Source organism: Tyto alba, unplaced genomic scaffold (assembly GCF_018691265.1).
Source record: "Tyto alba isolate M040663 unplaced genomic scaffold, T.alba_DEE_v4.0 Super-Scaffold_28, whole genome shotgun sequence".
Lineage (NCBI taxonomy): Eukaryota > Metazoa > Chordata > Aves > Strigiformes > Tytonidae > Tyto > Tyto alba.
The window spans coordinates 1,481,702-1,507,039 of NW_024881302.1; the positions used below are offsets into that span (position 1 = coordinate 1,481,702).

General features: G+C 40.9%; 1 protein-coding gene across 5 annotated transcripts in view; it reads left to right on the top strand.

The window, feature by feature from the left end:
- Nucleotides 1–25,338, top strand: part of ARHGAP17 (Rho GTPase activating protein 17) — a 47,876-nt gene that overhangs the window by 760 nt on the left and 21,778 nt on the right. For all 5 annotated transcript variants that reach the window (XM_032992047.2, XM_032992051.2, XM_032992048.2 and 2 more), the window contains exon 2: nt 22,331–22,370. In XM_032992047.2, coding sequence (XP_032847938.2) covers nt 22,331–22,370 — 40 coding nt within the window. The remainder of the gene's footprint in view (nt 1–22,330; nt 22,371–25,338) is intronic.

The following is a 25,338-nucleotide window of genomic DNA, read 5'->3' on the forward strand; positions in this document are numbered from 1 at the left end:
TACTGCATTTCAAGTAGAGTTCTCTATTTTTCCACTCAGAAACTTCTCTCTGCTCTCAGTGAAAACTTCATCTGAAAGTATGCACTTAACACTGAAAGTGTAAACTTTCATGTTATCTGAATTTATAGTTTCATGGCCTCCACTCCAGTAACTCACTTAACACAGTGTTTATTTTCTTTGGGGCCTACATATGTATAAAACAGGTCAAGCGTGTCGGCTAATAATGCCTAAATAGTAGATTTTTAATAGGGCGTTTGTTCTGCTATAAAAGAGAGCATAAACTCCAAATCAGTTTTGTGTCCCTTCGTTCTCATTTTATATAAACTAATGGATTTTTTTTTTTTTTTAATATTGTTGGTGTGATTATTGGCATTCCCTTTTTGCATGTGTTGGGCCAACAGCTCCAAATCCCACATGGAATTTCAAGTAATCTGCATTTTACTGAGCAGGATGAACATCTTGGGCTGCTTTCTACTTCAGGGGGAATCAGAATTAAGTCTGGAGAACTGACTTAATGGTCGTGTATGGGTTGGGAGGTTTGTGATGACCTTTGACTAAACGCAGCTGAAGCCCGGTGGAAGCTGTGGCTATCGGTCGTTTCACAACGGAGTTTCTCAGGGTGTGGTTGTTGGCGTGCAGGATTATTGCTCATACTTCTTCGCCAGGTAGTCTGCTGGTGCCTTAGCCTGGGTCTAGAATAGTGAACTTCTCTAGTTTCATTAAAATACAGACAAGTACCTGTAATTGTTTTTCATTAAAAACAATTTAAAATGATGTTGACTCGTTTGTTTTTATAAGCTTAATATTAGTAGGTTAAATGAAATTTTAAACTGTTTCTCTTTCCTGTTTTATTTGATATTAAATAGGAGCGCATCCTTATTGGTTCTGGTTTTGTTTATAGTGTCTTTTAATAATCAATTCTCTTTAGTTGTATGGATTCTTCACCCAAGAACACACTAACTTTTCTTTTAATTGTGTAGAGGTGAGAACACTTTTGGCCAGCGCTTGTTGCCTTTTTTGCATATAAATTACATCCTTATGTTTGTAAGTGCTTTGAATGAACCAAATGAAGCAAGCCCCTTCTAGGGTTTGGTTTGTGTTGTCATGTTAGCACAAGGTGGTATTCACTGTGTTGTTGCTGACCTTAGTATTTGTGGCTTTCCTAGTTAAAGAAAAATGCTTATGTAATTGAAATTTTTGTCACTGTAAATCTGCATTAATTCTAATGAATCTCGGGAAACTTCAGTTTAAGGATATGATATGGGGTTGGGAGGGAAAGAAACAAAACTTGTGAGGCTTGTGTTGGCTTTTGCAATGTATGATCACCTTGTATGTATAGGAGCTCTAACAGCGGAAACTCAGTGAATGTATTTTTACATTTCCGGGAGTGGAGTGTATTCTTGTGCACAACCAAGCACTGTTTTTCTCCAAACCTGTACTACTTGAATTTTTTTTTGGTTCATCATTACAATGTTTTTTATTTTTGAGATATTTCAACCTCTTTACAGAAAAGAGGATTAATTATCTGTGTTAGATGTTCACTTGGATACAAACAGCTTTTTAAATAGTAACTGCTTCTGAGGCCCATCAAAGCCCACAGTCTAGTGAAGACTTTGTTTTGATAGAGATACTTTCTGGAAATGCTTCTGCATCTCTCCTCCTCCAGTTGAGGAGGTGAGAGGGATGTCTCAGCCCTGTAACACTGCATTGAGAAATCAAGCATAATTAGACCAGTTGGTGTACAAAGAAGGAGAAATGGTTCACTTTACAGTTTTAATTATAGTTACCTTGAAAAACATTTTGTTTAAAGAGGTATTAAATGTTCTATTAAAATTAATTGGTGAATATTTAATATTACTAGCCTCCTTCCATTTCATGTACTAGCCAAGAATTCACATAATTGCCAGAGTCTTAATTTCCGGAGGAAAAATCACTTAGTAGTGAAAGATTTGTGATTGGTTTCACTTGCAAATATCAGGGCTGAGGTTTTCAAATTTTGGGCAGTGCCGCCTCCTGTGGTTTTGATAAGCACTGTACAACTCATGGGACGTGGGAGATGTGACAGTCATCGTTCAGTAGGATCTTGCAGGCAATATTAGCAGAGGCAAGTGTTTCTGGCACTGGGTACCAGAACCAGGAGTGAACCATTTTAATTTTGTAACATTGAAGAAAAAAGGAAAAAGAAAAAAAAAGTTGCAGCATGCTTCCCATCTGGTACTGTTGCAGCCTGCTGCTTTCTGAGGTGGGTTTATACTGAATTGGTGTAACTAATTTATTAGCCTTTTATGCTGGATAGCATGAGGAGACAAGTCCTGTGTCAGAAGGACTCTCCTGGTTATGTAAATGCCTCAGAGGTGCAGTGTTCAGTATTTCAAGCCCCCACGTGCCATCGGGCGACCTGGCAGGTGAATAAGCCGCCCCACAAGAGAAGCCTGTTTGGAGCAGCAGTTTGGGAATTGGTGCTGTGGGGTCACCCCCCCCCCCCCATCTCGGGTGGCTCACCCAGGACACTTGGGGATGTTGCATGGACTGCCCACTCCCACTTATCTTCCCTGGGACATCTGCACTTCGGCGTAATCTGCTGCTCTGTAGGGCGATTTTTAACTGGCTATGCTGTCATGGTGCTGTATTAGGAAGGGGTATCTTCTGCTTTTCTTTTCACTCATTCAGAGCTTTTCACCGTAATTGAGGGCTAGGGAGAACAGGCATGTTGTTATGAGGTCAGCAAGCCTTGGCTATGCATCAGTGATGTGTCTTTAACGTGGTTTTGTTCCTTTTAACAAAGGAATCTTCAACCTCTAATAGTTCAGGACTTATCCCATTCAGCAATGACACGGCCTTTCTTACAGCCAGCTTCTGAAGGTTGGCATCCTTGGCCCTGAACCACGAATATGTGACTTAGGAGAGAAGTAATTCCTTAGCGTGAAAAATAAGACAAGATGGGCAAGAGCTTCATTTAAGCAGAGGAATGGCATTTATGGGAAGCCTATGAGTCTGCATGGATAGTATTATATAGAATTATGAAATATATGTAGGAAACTAATTAAAGAGGGGATTACCTGAGTGAACAGGATTCCACAATAATTAATAGATGTGTTAAATATTTTGCAGCAATTATATTGTGGATGTTGTTGGATGCCTTAAACAAGGCAAGTATTCAATCTGCCACTGAGTTCTTTTTTTTTTTATGTGTTTGACAGTTTCGTTGAAAGTGGTGCAGGTCTGCAAGCAAGCATTTCTGCTGAGGGGAACAACTCAAGCTCTGGTTAACCCATGAAGTAAAATAGTAATTACTTGTCTATATAAACCCAAAGGAAAGGGAGAAATTAAAGGATATATTTTACCTTTCACTGAAAACTAGCAGTTTGAGCACTGATCCTTCTAGTTCTGTTGGCTGCTTCAGAGAGACTGTCCGTGTCTGGGCCAGGCGCCCAAAACCTCTCCTTGAGAGGTGGCATCAGAACTCGTTCAGGACTGTCTTAGCCAGAGGAAGGACCTATGACTTGGTGTGTGGTGGTTCTCATGTCACCATGAAGGATCTTGCATCTACTCAGAGAGAATTTGCAAGAAGCAGGGGCCGGGGGGGGGGCGGGGTGCAGAGGCATGGCTTACCAGGAAATCATTAGTTTGCCCTGAGATGAATTAATGTATCAGAATAAACTGGCATCTTGATCATGACAGATACACAGCTACTAACACAAAATATCTAGCTCATATTTAACTTTGCTTTGAGCTACAGCCCAGCTTAAGCCTAAACAATTGGAAACAGCTGAAACCTGTACTGAGGCTTAAAAAATTAAGGATGGGAGGGAGTAGAGAGGAAAAGAATAACATTCATTCTGGACTCCATGATTTTCAGGTAGCCTGTGATTCCTTAGAGGACATGTGCTGAGATTGCTTTTAATGGAATTTACATACTAATTCTCTAAACCTTTGTCTGTTTTGAGGACCAAGGCTCATATCCACTGAGGACAGTTCTGTTCCACACACACATTTTTGGTGTGCTTCATCTAGATACAGTGCTTTGGGAAATGGAAGTTGTGGAATATGTTTTGGTATGTGTTGTCTCATAAATTTGAAGAGGTGAGGTACTACCTTCCTGCTGTGTTTGTACTTTTCCTTGGGGTGCTTCATAGACAGATATTCATTCTAGCAGAGCAGCTGTGTGTCAGGCTCAGAAATGAGAAGGATTATATTATGTATGATGCCAACAGGGTAATTCTTCAGATATCTACTAGCGCTTGTCTTGTAGTTTCCATACCCTTTTATAAATTACAAAGGGAGCCAGATTTTGATTAGAAGCTTGGGAAGTATTCTACTTTATGGTTGTAGTCATCTCTAATGAAAATAGATGTTCAGAGGTATTGTCATTGAAGGCTTTCAAATGATACACTAATAAGCATTTGAACTACATAGCTAAGTAATTCATATGAGGAATGACTCCACAGAGGTGTTTGTATCATGCTGTTTACTTACAGGAAAACAGGTTGGTAATTAATGACATTTGTTACTGTCTAGCAATTTTATGTGAGTTAGCCTTTCCTGCCTCTGGGGACACAACTATTAATGTTGTTCCCATCGATCTCATTTTTCATCTTTTAGGTGTAATCAGCAGAGTATCCTACAGATTAAAAATTACTCTAGCCAACTGGTCTGGAAAGTTTAGGTCTGGTGAAGTCATCTAAGATCAAGACTGATAGGTGGATATACTTACTGTCTTTACTAGGAGAGATACTCTATCTGCCCTTCAGCTGTGACGGTAATTTAAACCAGGGACAGGCAGATCTGACTAACTAGAAATCTGGAGGAGACCACAAACCACGATACAAAGATCTCTTTTTATACAAGAAGCCAACTTACTATAGCTTCTTTACTAGTTTTCCACTGTTTAAATACAACTTCTTGTGTACAAATAGGTTTTTCCAGGCTCAGTCCACGTGACATTACTCTGACTCAACAGGAGTATTTGAACATATCTTTTAATAGCTCATGCCCTACGTAAAAGTTACTGTGCTAAATTATATTTAGTATTTCTTCAAACTATTTGGCAATCTGTAAGTCGTAAGTTCTACTTGATGTTATTGTAACTTAATTATTGCATTAGAGCAAGTTATGTTAAAAGAACTTAATGAATGATTGTGTGCAGTAGGGAGCTACCTATATTTGATTTGTATAGGGGAAGATCTGCTGGAAAACAATCACTTTTGGTAATACTTCATGGAAAATGCTGATGGTCTGAGCTGTTAATTTTTTTCTTCCTGCTAAAGTGTTACCCATTGACTCTAGTCTTTTTCAGAATTGTTCTATGAATTATTACTTCAGGGAGTTATTCTGCTTTTGGTCTTTGGTTGATAGTACTTTGCAAACTAGCTTTTTAAATCTTGTTTTAAAACAAGAGTGCACTCATCTCTGTTAAGTCCAAAACACTTCAATCAGTATAACTTTAACCCTACAATGCCACTTAATGTCAAATAAATACTTTTAAAATGTTTTTATAGTTCTTGTTTGGAAAAAAAAATATTAAAAATTTAGTATGACCCCAGTATTTGAAAATTTCTGGCTCAACATCCTTTTAAAAAAAAGTTAAAGATGGTAAGCATTATGTAGTTGGAGTGCTTGTTGTCATTGTCAAAGATATTTGAAAAAGTGGTAAACAACATTGACATATGTTGATATTTACAGGCAGGGGAAGAATCTGCTTTTTGCTTGGTCCTTTAGGTTGGCATTTGTCTACATGTGAGTACTCTGAAAAGAAGAAAATCTAATTTCAGTGTTTATAATAGTTATCTTAAACATTTCCTGTTTATCTCCAAATGAAGTTTGAAGTCTCTTTAATTAGAAAATTGACTTAGATCTTTCTGGATGGCAGATTAATTCAGTGACAGGTTTAAAGAGTCTGAGTAGATTGAATTAGGGAAGATCTGTTTCCCCGAACATGTGCAGACTTTTGGACTTCGTGTAACTAACTGTCAGGGACTGATTGAAATAAAATGCATGTGAATGCTAACTCACTCGTAGGCTAGTAGCAAAGAGAATGCATTATCTAAACATCTGCGTGTTTGTAGTTTGGCTGCTGAACAGGCAGGGCGAGGAGGCAGTAAACTTTATATTGACTGAAGTACTGGAGGTGGCATAGAGAGCTCGTAAACCGGTCATTACCTCCAGCCACTGCGGGACGGGCTGGGCAGAAATGCAGAAGTGGTGTTTCCATCTGAGGTGCAAGCCAGCAAAGAGCTAACAGTTACTCCTTTAAGGCTGCCTCTCTGCCTCAGCAGTATCAACAAAGTTTCTTGATATCTGCATATTTATCTATTTCCCGCACCCTTTGGGGAAAACTGACACAATGTAATGCGTTGTGCAGCTCTGGAATCTGATTTTTCTAACAGTACAAACTTCCAATTATAGAAAAACATGCAGCTATTATGTTTTCAGTTTGGGGCTGCTTCTTATGGTAAGACTTGGCACTTGTCGGTGTATTTGCAACTGCCATTAATGCAGCAACAAATGGAATAGCTTGTGGATGTAAATTGTGTCCAAGCTGTAGTCTACATTCAATTTTGTGAGCACATCTGTTAATCCCATTGATCAGTGTACCCTTCAGAGTAGATTGCTGGAGCCAAAGGAAGAATTACCTGAATTTACCAAAGTTGTGGACTTTGTAGTGACTTTCTTCAGTTGTTCTGTCTCATTGGACAGCGTGTGAGCCGGAGAGGTCTGTCGGGCTGAACGCCTGCTGCTGCCAGCGCGAAGGGGTATTGCTGTACTGGAACCCCTGGTAAGAGGAGAGGATTTGTCTGTGAACAGATGGTCAGAAAACAAAGGAGTGTATTCTGGTCTGCTTTTGGGCACTCCCTTTAAGTTTTGAAAAGGCAGTTGCTTTATCAGTATCTCTTAGTTCCTCAGGGGCCAAGATGATCTCGTGTTGGTTTAAATTAAGAATCCTTAAGATCAGAAACTGTTAAGAAATTACTTGGTGTTTTTAAGAAACTTACTTCTCTGCAGAAGTTGTTTGCGGTGTGTAATGCTGTGCTCTTCGTGCATTCCAGTGCGGTGTTTTCCAGAAAGACACCGTATTAGACTTTCTAGACACTTCATGTTGTGTTTGTAGTGCTCTTACAAGGGCAGCAACAGGTTTTAAATCGATGAGTAAGTATTTGCTCAGCCCTCGGTTTAAAAAGCCTCTTCGTTTGTGATCTGGTTCCAGACCACATGAAGACCTAGGAGCGCCTTGGCTGGGCTGTGCCTGCCGTGCCCGGGAGCGGCCATCGTGGGCAGGGTGCGGGGCTCGCTCACCCCGTGGCATTTCCCCCGTGGGCTGTGACGGCCACCAGCCCTGTCTGTCCCGGGAGCTTCCCGGGCCAGAGGTGACTTCTGCGTGGCTGATGTCTGACAGCACCAGGCTCGTGTGGTCCCTGCGCCGTCAGTGCTAGCAGAGAGCTCCACTTTGCTGAGCGGCTGAAGAATGTGTTAAAGCTGTCGTCTTCTCAGAAAAGCCAAATTTTAATAGTTTCAACTATTTGTTTTTGCTTTAAGTGAATCTTGCATGAAAGAAACATGTTTTCTCTGTGCCTGCAGTGTATGAGAATGAGCTCCTGGGTGTGTTACCTTATTTTCCTGAGCTGTGGGCTCTTCCAGGGCAGGTAAAGCTTCAGTTACTTTGCTTCCCCTTAATAGACACAGAAAATGCTTTCCAAACTTACATAAAAATTTCTGGTATTCGGTGGCAAAGAATGACTTGTTTTTGTTGTGCTAAATTTTGTTGACTCAAAGGTGCTTTAATAAAATACTGCACTTCCCAGTAGAGAACTAGCTATAGCCTCTGGATAGAAGAAAAAAAGGTATTATATAACTTCATGGCAGACTTGTGTGTCACCTGCTGAGTGAGCAACATGTAAAATACTTGAGATTTTTGTTGCAGAAAGAGAAATTAAAAGATTCCAAGCTCAGAGATTTGGGAAATATTAATTGCTCTTCAGCATTCATGTCCTCATCTCCTTTGGCTCTGTTCATCATGCTGCTGCTTGATGAAACAGATCAGAGGAGTGATAAAATAGTCACACTAATCAGACAGACAGACATAGACTGTAGGTCTGTTGTAGCTGGATTATCTTGGGCTTCCTGTTTTGCCAGGGGGTCAGGACTGTACAGCAAGGGTCTCGGAAAGCACAGTCTTATGTTGCCTTGAAATGATGAATAAATGTAATTTTCCTGTGCAGATACTTCTCAGTGGTTTCACAGGCTTTTGAAGGGTCTAGGGCAGCAAGAAAGATTGTGCCAAACCTGGCGTGCTGGGCTTGTGTCGCAGCATGTAACCAAAGGCTCCATCCCTGGCTGCCGGGGTGAAGCACCAGAGGGAAGCAGAGGGAGCCAGAAGAGTAGGACAGGCTGTGTTGTGCAGGGGTGTTAGGTGCACCCAAGGTGGAGGTTTTGGCATCTGACATAACAGCAGAACAGTGAAGGTAAAAATAGGCTTGAATCTGCTTTAGTGACAGCTCAGCTAAATGGTCGGCTGCGCACCTGCACTCTGGAGGGGGAGTCCAACTCTTCTCATATTTATTCATATAAACAAAATAACCTTGGTATTACCCTCTTTGTGGATGAAGCTGATTCCTTGATTCTAACTTGATCTGATGGTGGTTCTTTGGAGCAATTAATTTTAATATCAGAGTATGCCCAGAGTCAAAATCCTAAAATAGTAATGATTTCATCTGCTAAAATAGGTAGAAGTGATCTAACAAGCTGTTTCAACCTGATGCTGTAATGTGATACACTTGGAATTTATGAAAGCAAATGTATTTCTTAGATACTTGTATGGTATTTTTAGGTTAGGATAATGACTCTGTGACCAGAACTGCTCTTTAGAGGTCATTGTATTAGCAAATGATAAAATGCCAAATACATGCACTCTTTTTAGGATGTGGTTAAATGAAAATTGTCTTAGTGTGTTAGAAATGTTTTCTAGTATTATGCACAGTTTCCAGAAAGAAAGGTTTCATAATTTTAAACAAGTAGCTCCATTTTTTTGGTGTTTTAGGAGAACTTCCAGCTCACAATGTTGGGCCTTACATTAGGCAGCAATTACCTGTCACCCATTTGCCATGGCACAGCTCTGATCTGAAACCTATGGGAGTTTAATAATACAAATTAAAGTGGGTAAGGTATGCCCGATCTCTGGTGATTCGGAACCAAGTAGCTTCACAGCAGTTGGTGACATATCAAGTGATTTTCACAGATTACTGTGCTTGATTACCTCATTTTTTCAGCACTCCTTGATTGTTATAGGTACCAGTCTTGAAAGCAAGGCTAAATTTGATCCTCACTGACACTGTCATGCTTAAAGAAGCACTTGATGTCTAGACAAGAAAAAAAACAGGGAACTTTTGAGTATCCTTTTTATCTGCAACATTGTTGCCCGAATGAGAACATTTTGGTTAAGATTTATTCCTTATGAACCAAATTGCCTTAAAAGCTTTGATTTGGTAATCGCTCTTCCATTGCTGATAAAAGCATGTCAGAATAGCCGTGTATCTTGTGCTTGGACAGTCCTGCTGTCTCAACAGGAAACGAGCTTTCATAAATACGCGCCAGCTGGGTGAGGTCGCAAGTTCTTCTCTTAAGTGAGGTGGAGCCTTTTTTTTTTCCTTGACACAGATTGTTTTCCTTTGAAGTTAATTGCATTGCAAAATGACAGGAGCATCCTGGAGTGACTGCAGCAGAGTGAATCAAAGAGCCAGGAGATCTGCAAAAAATGAGTATGCAAAATATTCAAATTAGTTGTAGGCGAGAAGGATCAATAAAGGAGTTTTTTCCTTCTGTCTTACAAATTTTCCTGTGTCAGGAGTTGTTGGGCTGAGATTTTTGTATAAATATACTGTTGACTATATTGCATGTTTCTCAAGATCCCAATGACACTTCCAGAGTGAAAATTAATAAAAGGAAAGCTGAGAACTTGTACAGCTGTGCGTTGCACAGAAAGGGTAGGTCATTGCTGAGAACTGTAAATGCTGCTGGAGCATGCCACTTGCGGCGCACACATGTGCACACATCCTTGGTGACAGAGCTAAGGTGACAAAAAACTACTTTAGCCAGTGACAGGAAAATTCAGTTACAAGGTTACCCCTTATTTAGATGATAAATTGCCTTGCATGCAGATGGGAAAGTTATGATTGTGATATGTCTTTGGAAAGTACCACAGTTTATTCAAATGCAAACTTTTTTGGCATCTGTGAACTAATTATCAAGCAATGGATAGGAAATGTTAATCCACCTGATGAAAAGTTCTATTTTCTAAAGAAAATGAAAATAGAACGCTAACATTTTGCTACAGAAAAATGTGTGAGCTAAAGTGTTGCAGCTTCTATTTCAGTCAAGCATTTAACTGGTTTGTCTTGCTGTAAGCCGATTTAATACAGAGATTAAGTGTTCTGATCTGATATTTTTTGTAGGAATGGAACAGTAGGGTAAAGTAATCCTGGTTTTGTAACAGCAGGTCCAAGTGTGTGTTCAAGTGCAGTACAGATTAATAAACCTTGAATAGACTATTAGTCCAAGGCTTGTATTTCCTTCTCGGAAATCTAGTGATAGAGTTAATTTTCAGTTTCATGCTAGAAGAGCAAAAAGCATCATGTGCACCACATGGCAGGGCAGTAATGGCATAGTTCTGCATGTTATACACATTAATATGGTCTTGTATACACTGTATCTAAGCAACATAAAAACAGATGTCTATATCCAGTGCAGTAAAACCCAGTAATCGGATGAGTCGTCTCAGTTGCAGGCTAATTGTTGGTCTCAGCTCCCAAACTTGCTTTTCTGTTGATGAAACATAATAAAGGGTTCAGCCATTCATTGTTAAGCATGGCTACTGATCAGAAAATCGGTGCAAAGGCTTCTTTGTAAAATAGTAGTCATAAAGAATAACCCCTATTTTGTCACTAGCTCGTTAATCAGTTTTACATAACTTCAGGTCCCTGAATTCCCTTGTATTCTTTTTACTGTTATTTCAAAGCTTCCAACTCCTTTTTTGCATTCTTACTTTCTATTCCTACTTCATTGTTCTGCCTTTTCTGTGTTTCCTTGTTTTGCTTCGTGTTGATTCAGCTTGGTTTCCTTTCAGAGGCTTTCTCTTGCCAGTTTTGTGAATCCCCGTACTGAAAATAGACCTGTCTGGACAGTATGTTAACTTAAGAACAGCGTTACCTTTGGTGAAATGTTAATTTCTGGATTGGATTTTTTTGAGGCTTATGCAAGATAATATGTAGCTGAAGTATCCTGCCAAAGTGCAAAAAAGCAAACAAATAGGCAAAAAAAAAAAAAAAAAAAAAAAGGATTTTTTTTTTAGCAGTTGAGTGTATTTTGCTCATTCCTGCATTGCATATTTTTCCTATTCAAACATGTCTGCACTGTAAGAAGTTTGTCATTGCAAAAGGCAATACTGCTTCTTGGAGTCTTTTTCCAGTGATTGTCAATGCAGAACTTCTAGTAACAGAAATCATCACATTTAAAAATCGTCTTGAGTTAGTGGGGCAATCCTTGAGTTTTGTGGCTAGAATGGATAGTAATGTCTTGTTTGAAAGTTCAGGATATGTTGGGGGGGAGTTGTGGTGGGTTTTTTCCTTCTCCTCTTAAATGTGAAGTTCTCATGTCAGCAGGTGGTTTGGCAGGGGGACTGGTCCTTGCCTAAAACTAAAAGCTGCCGAAGCTGTGTGTAGGAAATCCATGAGCCATTCTCTCATCCAGAAACATCAGCTGCTGCCTTAGCTCTGGTCAGGATGTACAACTGCATCGTGGTGGGCAGCAGTGCCCTTTCTGCCAAGCCTCGACTCCCCAGCTGCCCTTCCATTTATTCCCACCCCTCCTTTGTGCTTGCGCATCTGACCTCAGCGATGAAGTTAATCTGACTGAAAAATGGGGTTTCTTCCAACCAGGTTAGTTTTCAGCCAGCTCAGTCCTTTGAGCTGTTGACTAAGTGGGGATGCTTGTACTGGGCAAAGGCAGATGTGAGCAGCTGTGGGTGGTAGGAGGGAGGGCACAACAACTTTTTTCAGCGTCTCTGCCAGCTGATGTCACCGCTGTGTTAATGAAATGCTGGCCCCAGGGTGCAGTTTCGTGATCATCTTAAGCTGATCTTAAGTAGCTGCTGTTGCTAAAAGGGACAGATTTTCCCCCTCTCCCTGCACTGGTGCTGGACAGGGAGCACCGCAGCCATGGGGTGGCCTGGAGAGGGGGCAGAGACAACTGGAAACCAGTAATTTCTTTATTGGATGTAATTCCAGTCTGAGCTGCCCATGACAGCTACTGATGCAGGGGAGGGATGTAAGATTCAGGGAAGGGGCACTGCTTCAAAGAGCTCTCTTCAAAGGAGAAAGGTTGTAGGGAGACGCATGGAGGAGGAATCCAACATTTGCTCCTTGTTGTGGGTTTGATTTGGTGGTGACTTGAGCTGCCACAAATTCAGGCTGCAGTGGAGGGACAAGGTGAGCAGCTTGGGAGAGCCGGCCGGGGAAGGGAGGTGGCTGCAGGTTGATTTATTGCTACGGCTTGGCCAGGTTAATTTTTAACTAGATGTAGCGCTCAGGATGTGAATGCTGCTCAAGCACAAGGCGGCAGGGGGGGAATTCCCATTCTGGCAGCAGCTACGTTTGTGTTGGCATACGGGGATTGTAAAATTGCACCTGAGATTAAGGAGTAACAAATTCAATAATTATTTCAGTTGCTTTCTGCTATACTGTCTCTTATCAAAATTGTGCCCAGCTAATTTTAGATAAAATTAATCTACATAAGTAAAATGTTGGTGCTTGCTTGCAAGAAGGAAAGACCTTGTGTAAAAATAAACTTTTTAATGTAAATAAATACTGTGCAGTTAAATACTAAAACCAGTTCTTTACCAAGACATCATGTAAGGGTGTTTGTATACATTTTTTAATAAATCATATTAATAACTGACATGTTTGGAAAGTTCAAGTTCTGTAGTAGTGTTAAGTAGAGTGCACTTAGTATGAGACATGTATATTGTAATACTTGAAGGGGAAAAAGCAAGGTGTAGAAAATACATTATGAATTGATAAGTTCATAAAGTTTCTTGTGTAGCTCAGCTTTGTCTCACATTCCTTGAGTTTTTTATTCACTAATTTGTGACATCTTGACATAGGAGTTTTTACTTTGGAAAAAAAAAAAAACATATGACTGCTGCTAGATCCTGACTGCATTTAAGCATTTAGAATTTTAATCCCTTACAGCAGCACTTTGCATTTCGTTCTGATGGTATTAATACTCTCACAAATCAAATGCACTTTTTTAAAAGAAGCTATATTTTGTCATATTGGCCTAACATATATTGTGAGTGGACATTTGGGTGTTTTGAAAGTTTAAAAGAATACAGGGAGAGCTTTATTAGCTAAAACTTTGTTCATGGTATGGAACAGTAGGCTAGCAGTAAGTATTTGATTTGCTGGGACAGTAGTCAACTGGAGACACTTAGCTTTTAAACTTCTGGATACAAATAAAATTTACAATTATCAGACTCATCAGAAACTGCTCACTGAAACATCACTTCCTCCATCAAACAAAAGTGCTTCAAATTTGATTTGGCATTTAAGTGACAATAGTATTTTTTGCATATAGAAAGTTCAGGTTGCATTCATCTTGAATTTGCAGTGCATGTGGCTCAAAACTATCTATCTAGATTTGTTACGTAGATATAACTGAATGGTATTTTTTCCCAACTGCACTATACTTTGTTCAATTATCAATATCTAATATTAAAACCAAATTTGTTTGATGATACTGGGGGGGTTGGAGTTCTGAAGGGCAGTGCAGGGCCTTGCAGTGACTGTACCTCCGAGAGTGGCCCTAAAATAAGATTTGGCTTGAGCTGTGGTTGTTCTAAATAGCTAAATTTACTGTCTCACTTGGGAGAGGAGCCTTGGATCCATTTCACTTAACGAAGGAATTTCAGATCCCCTAATGTGAACAGTCTGTCATGGGTTTCCCTGCGACTGCAAAGGAACAGTCTGCTTTCTTTCTAAGATGATTATCTTTCTAAAGCCTGGTCTGCCTTTAATTAAAGCAGGCAGGCTTCATTCTTCAACAGCGGATGGTTGAGATTATAGAAGAGATCAAAGTTACAGCTTTTAGATTCAACCACCAAGCAAAATTCGATGGAGGAACTCAATGGAGAAGATGAAGAAGGAAGACGAAGGAGCGGAAATGGTTATCCATTTCTTGAGGCCTGAATTGTAGTTTTGCAGAACCTGGGTTTCTGAAGATACAGATCTTGATTAATGAAATATTTTGGTGCCTTGGAGGTGGTGCACCATTTTTAAAAGCAATTCTAAAGGATTAGAAGCACAGAAGCTGCAGTAACCGCATGGATTAAGTTTGGTGACAAGTGTCACTTCAGTTTGAAAACTGGTTCTGCACTGAGGCCCTTCCCTAGGCCGTGAGCTGGTGGGTTATCTCCTCAAACAGCAGCCTTTGCTGTGATTTCTGCCACTAACGCATCAGTGGTCACCAGATTTACGGTGAAAGCAATTCTAATACTTATGCAGAAATTTATATCGTTAATTTGGGTGAAAAATGGGGCTAGTAGGTGAACTTGAAGTCTAATTGGTGACTGGCTGTGAGTGGTGTTCCCTAAATACCAAGTAAATATTGAAAATGGTGACTATCATCTGACAGTCATGCTGAAGTGATTTTAAAATCTCTACAAATAACTCTGAGAATATTGGTACTTACCTTGGCTCGTGCTAGTTTCTTCTGAAAAAAGTCCAGCCACACTGAGGATCCCAATTCATCACCTTACATTCACTATGAATGCTGGGGGTTTTGGGTTTTTTTTTTGTTTTTTTTTTTTTTTTGGGGGGGGGGGGTTATGGTGGGGAGTCAAAACGGGATTAATCTGGGACTTGTGTAATGGGATTAATCTGAGGTTTGTGTGACATAATGAAAAATGGGATTAATTTAGGGCTTCTGTGACGTAATGAATTTGGCTTCTGTGGTGAAAAGTGTACTTGGCCAAACACATTTCTGCTCTGGCTTGTCTTCAAAATGCTGTGCAGGTGAAACCAAACTCCTACGGTATATCCACAAAGCTGAGTATTGCCACAGGCTGCCAAAGGAAGCAAAATAAATCCTTCGTAGTAAAGTGGTTTTGAAAAGTGACCTTTAATATATGCGTTTTTGAGAGCCACAGTTGTAGGATTTTTGCTTTCCAGTAGCACAGAAAGATCTTGGCTTCTGGAAGGCATCTAGAAATGCAGAATCTGGGTAGAATATGGGGCGTGAGAAATGTATTACAACCTGTGTTTTAAATTATGGTTCACGTAAGGAGCCTTTGTGTGAGCCTGGCTGCCCAGGAGGAGGAAGGGGCAGGGCAAACGCTGTCATGGCCTTCTGAGATGGAAAATGAGGTTCTTTGAATCACCTTGATTTCTTGAAGCCAAAACCAAGTAATAATTAAGGAGGATACTGCCATAAACAATGATTTGTTTCCTGTTTGGATACTGACTGCAGCAATTGCTCTAAGTGTGCAGTAAATGGCACCAAGGAGTCGCTTCTCCTGCAGCCTTATTGAAAAGGCATCGCTGAGTTTGTCTCTGGTCTTGCTCAGCTATTTCGGCTCTTTCCCCTGATTGAAATTTTCATTTAGTTTTAAAATTATTTTATTTGTTTAATAATTAGATTCCATAAACTTGTATTATAAAATACAGGGTTCACCCAGCTTAAAGGGGAAGCCTGTGACTAGAATTTAGCGCAGTGTCAAATGGGGAAAAGTGAACTGGTAGTCCCAAAGTTATATTTTCTATTAAGTCTGTCTTAGTAAATGTTAAAAAAGCAAACCTTTTAGAAGGGAAATTGTCATCTAATTCTGGATTCCTTGTTTTGGAACAGAGCTGCTGATTCTTTCATTTTTCCTGGCAGCAAATCCCGCCTATTGTATGTGGAAAGCAGGCAGGATGTGCTGCCAGCCCAGCACCCAGCAAAGGTGCTCTGGAGTGTTAACTCTCCAGCAGAGCTAATCTGGTTACTTGTGGTAGCAAACAAATGCTTTGTTTAAGGGAAATTAAACAGTGGGGAGGGCTAGCTTTAATTTTGTCTCCTGTTTCGGGTGGATGTCTCCTGGCTTCCGCTGAAATCTTTCCAGAGTTCAGGAATGCGGACTTGTCCTTGCGTCATGAAGTGAACTGCCCTCCTGTGGCATCACCTCCCGCCAGCTCCACCTCCCATCCGCACGGCGTGAGTCAAGGTTTCTGTCTCCACTTTGACATTTGAACTGAGTCACTTGTTCTGTTGTCAATGGCCAAGTTTTTATGGCTCTTCAGGTCAGGTTTGCTCTTGTTCTTTCCTTGCTAGCTCTTGAGGAGTGTAAAATTCCACTGGTTACGTAGCTTTGACCTGCTCCTGGGGATCAGCCCCTGGGTCGGGACTGATGCATTGGTGGTGGGACAGGACCCTGCTCTGAAGCCGACGTGATCTCAAATATTGTTTAGATGAGGCTTTATTTTTTTAAAATCTCCAGTGCCTCTTCATTTTATACATGGAAATGTAAATTCTTTCACTGTGAAAGATAAACACTTACCTCAGGAATTCTCATCAGCTGTTTCCAGATGTGCTTAGAAGATTTCTGGCCTGGAAGTGTGAGGGAGCTGTAAAATGAAAAAGTGACCAGTTTCAGACATGTGGGGTGAGAGCTGTTCTACCTGCCCTGCTCCCAGCTGAGCCAGGCAGTAAGCTGCAGCAGAGCCCTGCGTGCTGGGCTGTGCTCAAGGGCCTTGCTGGAAAGAAGGAAAGAATTAAAATGAATGATACTGTAAAACGCTTGGAGAGAAGGCCAACTGGGGGCACATACAATACATTTTTTAAATGTCACAGCAAGCTAAGGTATTGTAATTAACGTGTCTAGAATTAAAAATACAGTCTTTCTGCTCGCAAACCTCTTGGTTTTTTGCTTGGAGTGAGTTAAGGCAATTACTTCTGGCCATGACATCCCCAATTAGAAAATGGCACCAGAATTTGTGTTATGTCATATTTCATGTTAAGTACACTAATTCCTGTCTTAAAGAAAAGAAAAACTGTTTGAAGAATCAATTTTGCAACAAAAATGTTGAAAATTAGTTTCTCAGTGTTAATGGTATCAAAGTGAAAAGCTAACTCTGCTCAGCTTTTTGGCTGTCTGTGAAGAACGTGACATTCACCAACTGAGCTGCACTCTGAGCCTGACCTGTTCTTCTCTACCTGTTCCAACCCCAGAGCTCTGTCAGCAAGGTTATTGGTGTGAAGAGTGAATCTGGGGAGCTGATTTGGTTGAAAAGTAACTGTTTCTGCTGGATCATTTTGGGTCAGCTCGGCTGCCTGAGCTGCCTCAGGCGGCGGCTGAGCCGAGTGTTGTATCGGTGCAGGAGAGGGACAGTGAAGAGATGAAGAGTTGCTTTTGCATCTGCTGCCACTGACAGCAGCTCCCGGAGCTCTGCACTTCAGATGCTTGTGGTGGGCAAAATGTTGCACTAACTCAAGCAGTTTGAAAGTACCATTTTTCGGGAATTCAATAGTTTTATCCTCTCTATTCATTAAGGAGGTGATTTATAGCCACATCAAATGATTGTTGAGTTTTGATTTTTAGAAGCAGTCTTTTAAAATGTGCTGCCGAATTTTAGTTGGAAAGCTTTGTACCAGCTGATTCGTGTGAAGGCTCTGGTGTAACAGGTATCCTGCCTAGCATAGCAAAAAAATTTCAACCTTTGTTTCTCAGAAACCTTCCTTTCCCAGGGGACCAGCTCCGTTCCTGCTTCCAGTGGAGTGCTGCCAGCTTGGCAGCGATCTTGCATCCAGGCAGCTGAGCAGCCTGTGCGATGCCAAGCCCTGCGCGCAGAGTCCCGCGTCGCCCAGGCTGCTGCTCGTGCCGTGCTCTCTCCCCGTGTCTCCCGTGGAAGGTGGTGGTGGGCTCCGGGCCGGGCCGGTCCCCGTCTCCCTGCGGCGTGTCGGTGGATCCTGCCATCTGGAAGCGCAGGGATGGCTCCTGCACAAACAGCTCGGTCACAGACCCGCGTGGCTCGGGCGGCAGGGCGTGCTTTCCCCGTTAGTAATGGCTTGGAGGGACCTCGTTTTGCAACTGCAGATTAACTGTTTGGACTGTATTGAGTTTAGCTGCTGGGAATGTAAACAGCCATAGCTGCTGTAGTCTGGGTTTCATAATCTCTGATTGGTATGGGCTGTGTTCATGATATCTCGCGGGGGAAGCTTACAGTGGAGGGTCTCCAGGCCGGAGGCCAGCTACCAGCGCTGCTGGGCTTGATAAAGCCCTTGGGAACATTCTCTGCAACTAAATCTTCCAATTTTTAATAGGTTCTTGATTCCAGAAAGATTTCATCATCGCTCCATGCTACCAACTAGGTAAAATACAAATAAGACCTACCGAGGGCTAAAGACAGAATTTTATTTAGCAGTGAAAGAGAAATTCTGCTATTTCCTATGAGTTTGCTAATTCTTTAAGTAGTGGGCAGAAGGAATTAGTGTCTCATCAAGCTACAGTTAGATGTAAACTTTAAACTAGTAGGACCTGCCTGTTATTCAGAGGGAGACAGAGGTACCTTTGATGGTTTGTTGCTTATCCCCTGCTCAGTAAGGAGATAGGCTGTGCTGCTATCAAGGTTGCATTTTCTGTTTCATGGTTGTGGTCACTGAAAAACAGTATTATTTAGTGGCTTGCTCTTGGCTTCCTTATTAAAGGTGGAATGTGGGCCTGCAGGAAGGGTGAGGTCTTCCCTCTTGCGTTTCCGAACCTGACGACGACATCAGTGGGTTTTCTAACTCGGCGCTGGCCTGGGGACGCTGTCCTGCTGCCACCCGTGGCTGGGGAAAACATCCCTGACTTCAGAGGAAGAGATCCGGGTTTTCAAGCCGTGACTTTAAATCCTTGATAAACCAGTTAGCTGTACAAAGATAAAGATGGGAAAATTGGTTTGCACTTCACATAATGATATATAGTCTACAGGTAACCGTATTTAAAATGGAAACAAACTTCTGCTAGCACATTACAGGGCCACCTTTGCTTTTGACTCAAATGGATATAATTTTCTAGGAAAAAGAAAGGGAAGAAATCAAACTTATAATGAATCTAAATTTGTATAGAAGCTCTATTCTACTATTTGATGCTTTTAAATTAATGTTGTGGCTAAAGCTATCCAAAAGCATACAGTGACTGTATAGTAATAGAACAAAAGGTTCTGTTGAACACAAATATGGAATAATCTATAAAATGCATTTTATGATTTCCAGTAGCTGAAAATGAATTTACAAAATCTTGCAGTAATTTGATTATTTCTGCATGGGTGGGAAAAATTCTGTGGAGTCTCAGTCAATTGTTACTCTTGTGATTATCAGCAGTTCAGTGGTTTTAATGATGTGTACATATCCAGTCATAAGTACTCTAAATGTTCTTAGAAGTTGTTTTGAATTACACCACGGGAGGTGGCTGTTTTATTTCCTAAAACTGCCAGTTAGTTAGCTTAAGGTTGTGTGTTCTCTTCTGGTATGTCGGACCTTCACTTCGTGGGGTCTGTTTCCTATCCCGTCGATGTGCGTCAGCATCCAGGGTGAACGAACTGCTGAAACGCCTTCGACTAACCCGACTTTAACTTATACTGAGCCAAATTAAGGACTAGTGAGATATACAGGGGCGACAGTGCAAGCTTCAGTTGCGTAACGTAGGTGTAGGAACCAGTTGCATCTTTTTAAACAGATTTCTAGGCAAAAGAAGAGAACTGGGACCTGGTTATACGTGAAGATGGAGGAGGTGGCTCCTCTCCCATTACTTTTGCCACAGTCTGATATACATAGTTAATCCCTGTACACAGTTTGTGTGGCACTGCTGCTGTCTTGTGGCTTTTCCAAGTTACCCTGGAAGGATTGAGTCTACTAGCAGGCCAACTGCTGGGGCTCTAGTAAGCCACCATGCTAATCCTTTGTTAAATGCCAATTGCTTTAACTAGAAAATCTTAATATGGTTGGAACTGCAAGTAGCTATTCTTAAATATCAACATTAAATAATTTCCAGTAGGCTGTTTTATTTATAAACTACTCTATCTGTTGTTGAAAGAAGTCTGTGTTCTTGCAGAAGATGCCTTGGGCTGTACTGCTTAGTGAGCTTTTGGCAGGTAAACACAGTCTGCTCAGCCTGCTTCCTTCTCAGGGCTGCACCCCTTCATCCCAGTCTGCTGATCCTGGTGTACAGTGTGTTACCTCCATCAGGATGGGATTCTACCTGTCAGGTACTTAAATTGGTGGCTTTTTATATGCATTGTTTAGGCTGGCTTGGTATTTAAGATGAGCCGTTTGCGGAGATGAGTGTAGGTGAGGTACGAAGCTAAAGCAATATGCCATCTGATAGCATCGTATAGACTCTGTGTGGGTGAAATTTAATTTCATGAAAGCTGTTAAAGAGAAGCGTCCATTCACCTGTGGAAGACAGGACCGAAAAGAAAATGGTGTCTGAAACCAAGAGCCATGTTAGCCATGGTAAATACAGCCCCTTCTTCACAAAAGGCATGTACACTATCAAAATCTGTTTTAGAAACAGAGATGGCTCATCTCTTACACAGTCTGTGGAAGGACAGAGAATTCTGGCTGCTCAAGAATTCTGTGTAAAACCATTGTCGTGCACAGCGCTGTTCCTACAGAAATATCTAGTAGCTCTGTATTCCTCTGTCGTAGTTTAGCTAATGTATATAGTAGTTGCCGCTTAGGATTAGATCAAACTCTGTTAATGTGCTGCTATAACTGGAGTATTCTTACACTGTAGTTCTTCCATATAATCTCTGATGGGATTTTGCAACACTTGGAAAAAAAAAAAAAAAAAGCTCTCTAAAAGGATATATTTTTGATCAGACACAATATTTCTATTTGTGTGAAAGAAAAGTTTATCAATCTTGTATGTGTTTTCCTAAACAAATAAATATTACAGTGTTGCAGTTCATGTTGCTGTGAAAGTATTTAAGTGGCTTTTGTCTTAGTCTTGTTGAGATTTTGAGCATTACTATATTCTGGTTCTTAATTATTAAAAATTTTATGGTTCACAGATAGTTCAAGCAGATAATGTGCCATGAAATTCAAGTCGAATGCCTTTAAAAAAAAAAAAAAAAAAACTAAACAAAAAAAAAACCCCAAACTTGAAGTGATTTACTATTGTCTTTGGAGGCATTTTGCACTTTCAGCTGATGAAGCCTGATCACGACAACAAACTTCCAGTGCATGACCAGTCTTGCAGTAGGTTGCTAAACAGATTGCAGGATCAGAGGGAAGTTGGTGTAGTAGAGGCGGAACTCTGACAGCAGCGGGGGAAACTCTGAACAGGAAAATAAAGTACTGGAGTACCTCTGAGTCCTCTATAGCAATAGCCATGTAGTAACAGTGCACAGGCAAGTAGAAGAGATCATGGGTGAATTTATCTTTCTCTATTTTATGGATCTAGCAAAGGTAGGATAAAGCAATGTTATAGCCAATGAGTCAACACTAAAGAAATCTGTGTCAACATTAAACAATTCAAAGTTTATGTAAATTGGGATCGGAAGAAGGTGCGGAGTTGTATGTGTAGAGGTTTGAGTATGTTTGTAACAACTGTTAATGTTTTGTCTGGAAGTATGTGTAAATATTCAGATATTTTTCTATTGAGGGTAGACCTTTACCAGGAATACTATTAACTGCTGGTGAGCTTTTTAAGTAATAAATCTTTTCTATTCTTTTAGTGTTACGGAAGTCAGCAAAATGAGGTAATGGGAGGTTTCTGATAAAGGTTGTGTGCATGTAAGGTTAAGGGAAGGTGTTCAAGCCACTGTTTCCACTGATTGCTGATTGATAAAGCTCTGCAGTGGTAAAATACAAAAAGATGAAGTTGGCTGTCCTACTTTTCTCATGTCTTTGTATTCCTTTACATTCGGGTGCATTGATAACATTACACGATTGAGAACATGGAGTGAAATTTGAGTTGCTTCAATTCATCTTTGCATTCCAGTGAAGTTACTCAGGATTCTAGTTTGCTGTGTGTTAAACCATATGCAGTCTGAAATGTCATTAGAGCTCGGTGCAGTGGATTTGTGCTGTGGCTGGGGAGACTGGGAACATCAGGCATTCCCAGGCACCCTGTGCTGGGCAAGTCATCCACGTTCACTGGGCTGGGAGCCAGCGCTACCTACGACGTCGTGAACATGGTGGTGTCTGCAGCAACGTTCGTAATGGGATTATAACTTGAAACCAAACGGGTTTTGTTGAAAGCACTGTAGCAATCTTTGACTCTGAACATGCTAATTAGTCTGACTGGTCTTTTTTCCTCCCTTAGGGCTGAGAAAACAGAGGTACTCAGTGAAGACCTGTTGCAGGTATTGTAACACAGTTAATATGTATTTTTTTAAATGCTCTCTGTGAAGTTTGAGCCTTCTGAGTTTTGTGGAGTACCTAATGGGGGGGGGGGGCAGGAAATTACTGAAAATGTCAGGGATGAAAACAAGGATATCTCTGGCTGACTTCTCAGCACATGAAAAAACTACGATACAATTTGAGTGGAAAAACTCAGGTATCTCTCTTTCTGAATCTGATCATATAGCTTGATAAAGTGAAGGAGGAAGCATTTTTGCTTTTAATTAGATGAACTAGCTTGCTAAGCTTATAAACCATTAGTGCTAATGACTTGCCAGTCTGTCTGGTGGAGGACGATGAGCTGGGAAGAAACTATGATTAGGCACAGCTGGTTTCTGTCTTGGTTTCTGTTTCTCTTGAAGAGATAAACTTGGGCCTTAAGTGGCAAAAAACATGCCAACTGCTTGCTAATAGATAATGTCAGTTTTTTCTGAAAGTCTGAAGTTGCTCTAAATAAGTCTACAAATGCTTCTTGTTTAGCTCGTGATACTCGTTCTCAAATTTGTCACACTGACATCTGATTTGTTTGCAGACTTGTCATCTTTCTGAAAGTATGCCATCTAATCAATCACTAATTTCACTGTGGAATTTTAGTCTCAACACTTAGATTAACAAGGTTGACTGATTATATGGAACAAATTTGACTACAGACCTGTTCTGCATAGTTTTCTTCCTCTGGTTACTTTGTGAAAGACTGTAAAAAAAAAAAAAAAAAGGGCAGAACATAAATTGGCAAGGGAAGTCAGGCTAGCTGCTCTGTGAGACCTCAAGTGTAATGGTTATTTCAAATTGATTACAAAGCATCTTAGTATGCTTAAGTTCAGGACCTGTGTCTGAAACATGGAAGCCAAACAAATGATGCAAGTACTTCTATTTCAAATCTCTCCAGCTGTTCAGATGAAAGTAGGAGATTAGAGAATGTATTAGCCTTAAAACTTGAATTCAGCACAAATACATTAAATCATCTTGGGTTATGGTGAATTGAGCTGACCTGAAACAGTTTACCCTGCTTTTCAGAGGACTGTTTTATTTGAACTGTAAATACCTTAAGTTTGACAATACTGTTTTTAATTTGTGAAGAGATGTGTATGAATTCAATGGCATGAAGGATGTTAAAACACCTTGATAGCCTTCAGGGGCCCATCTGTTTTCTTGGTTAGCTGCAGAATAGTAACAAGAAGTGAAAGCCAAAATTACTGCTGCTTGTTGCCAAAAAATTTTGCAAGCACGGCTTTCCCAGGCACAGAGCAGACTGGCTACACCCAAGTGGAAGAATTTACTCACTTGTTTGTTTGCTCTTGGGATTGTGAAGGGGAGGGAGGCTCTTATCTAACTAAAGAGTTTAAAAGCGTGGTACTGTTCACTTTATAAACATGTTTCACAGTGTTCTTTTTTATATTTAGCTCAAGCTTTGACATAGGATTGCCATAGCTTTTTTTCTCTTTTCTGAAGTGTAATACTCCATTTCAAGAATCTCTGTTTAAATGTGTTCCTGTCTGAAGACAAGGAATATAATTCAGTCCTGGAAAGGCTTCTACAATAGACCCACTTTCTGGCATGCCCTTCTAGCATATAATAAAGTAATTGTGTGATGTTTTGTACACTGAAGATACCCTGGGGGTACAGACAGCATGGCCTGTAGGTCACATTTTCAGTTCAAAGGTAGCTTAATGGAGATTAATGTCCGTCATGGTTTTCCTGACATCTATGAACTAAAAGCAGATCAGAGAGGAGAGTATATTATCATGAAGTTTTGGGGTCATGTTCCCCATATCAGTCTCTTCTGCCCTTTGAGTTTGGCATTCAGGCTGCCTGGAAGGAGACTGTTGGGTTTATACACGCTCCGGAGGCTTTCTAAGGAACGTGGCCCACCATGTGAGGCTGACAAGGGCTGTGCTAGTCTGCTGTTTCATCCCTGAAATGCTCAGATTTTAAAAGCACTTTAAAAGGTCAGATGCTGCATCTGTAAGATGGTTCAATTACAGGATGTCACCATGTTTTGGGTGTGGAAAATAACTGTGCTCAGTATTTTAAGAAGTTTTAACTATGTGACCAAGCAAAAATAAATGCTTTCACAAATAGCAAGTGGCTTAGAATGTGTTGGTGGTGTTTAATTTTGAAGATAACGCAACAGAAATGAATTGTGTTAGTTGCAACAGTAGACCATAAACAGTACCTTCTTGTCCATATATCTCCATCCTTACTTTTTTTGAAGCAGACTTAATTTTGAGTTTGTTGATATATGCTGCGCAAATAAAAGGCGATGCCTTATGCTTTCAGAGCAGTCCTTCTTGGGCAGTTTCTCTGCACCTTATTCTACTGTAAGAGATTTTTACTAAGCTTTTTGAGCACCTCAACTTGGCTTCATCTTGTAGCTGTCAAGAGCTTCTAGTTCCTTCAGCGCCTCATGTGGCCAGTGAAACTTCAGTCTGCCTACACTGGTACTTCAGCTCACCGCCTCTCCTGTGCTGGTTCTTTTCCACCTTCCCTTTGGACTTGCAAAACCTGCTGCTGGGCAGCACGGCCCCAAGGCCCAGCGTTGGGTGCTCCTCCAGGCTGCAGCTTAGCAGAAGTGCTGCTCCCCTCTCCTGAAAGGAAAAGGGGGACCCAGTCCTGCGCTTGCTCGTGCGTTCAGGATGGGGCTCCCAAGCCCAGCAGGCAGCTCCCCCCCACCAGGTCCCTGGCTCTGCACCTTCCTCCACTGGCATCTTCCTCACACCTTCTCCCACCCCACGCCCCTGAAGGCTCCTCTTCTGCTGGATCTGCTGTCCCTTTTAGTAGCAGTAGTTTTTACTAGCTGCTTTTGTTAGGACCTAATTACATCCTTCCTTAATTGTAACCACTCTAGGGATATGCATATTTCATCATTGTAGTGCCAAATAAACCTGTTGGGAGGAGAAACCGTGTAATTCTTACCTGGATGTATAACAT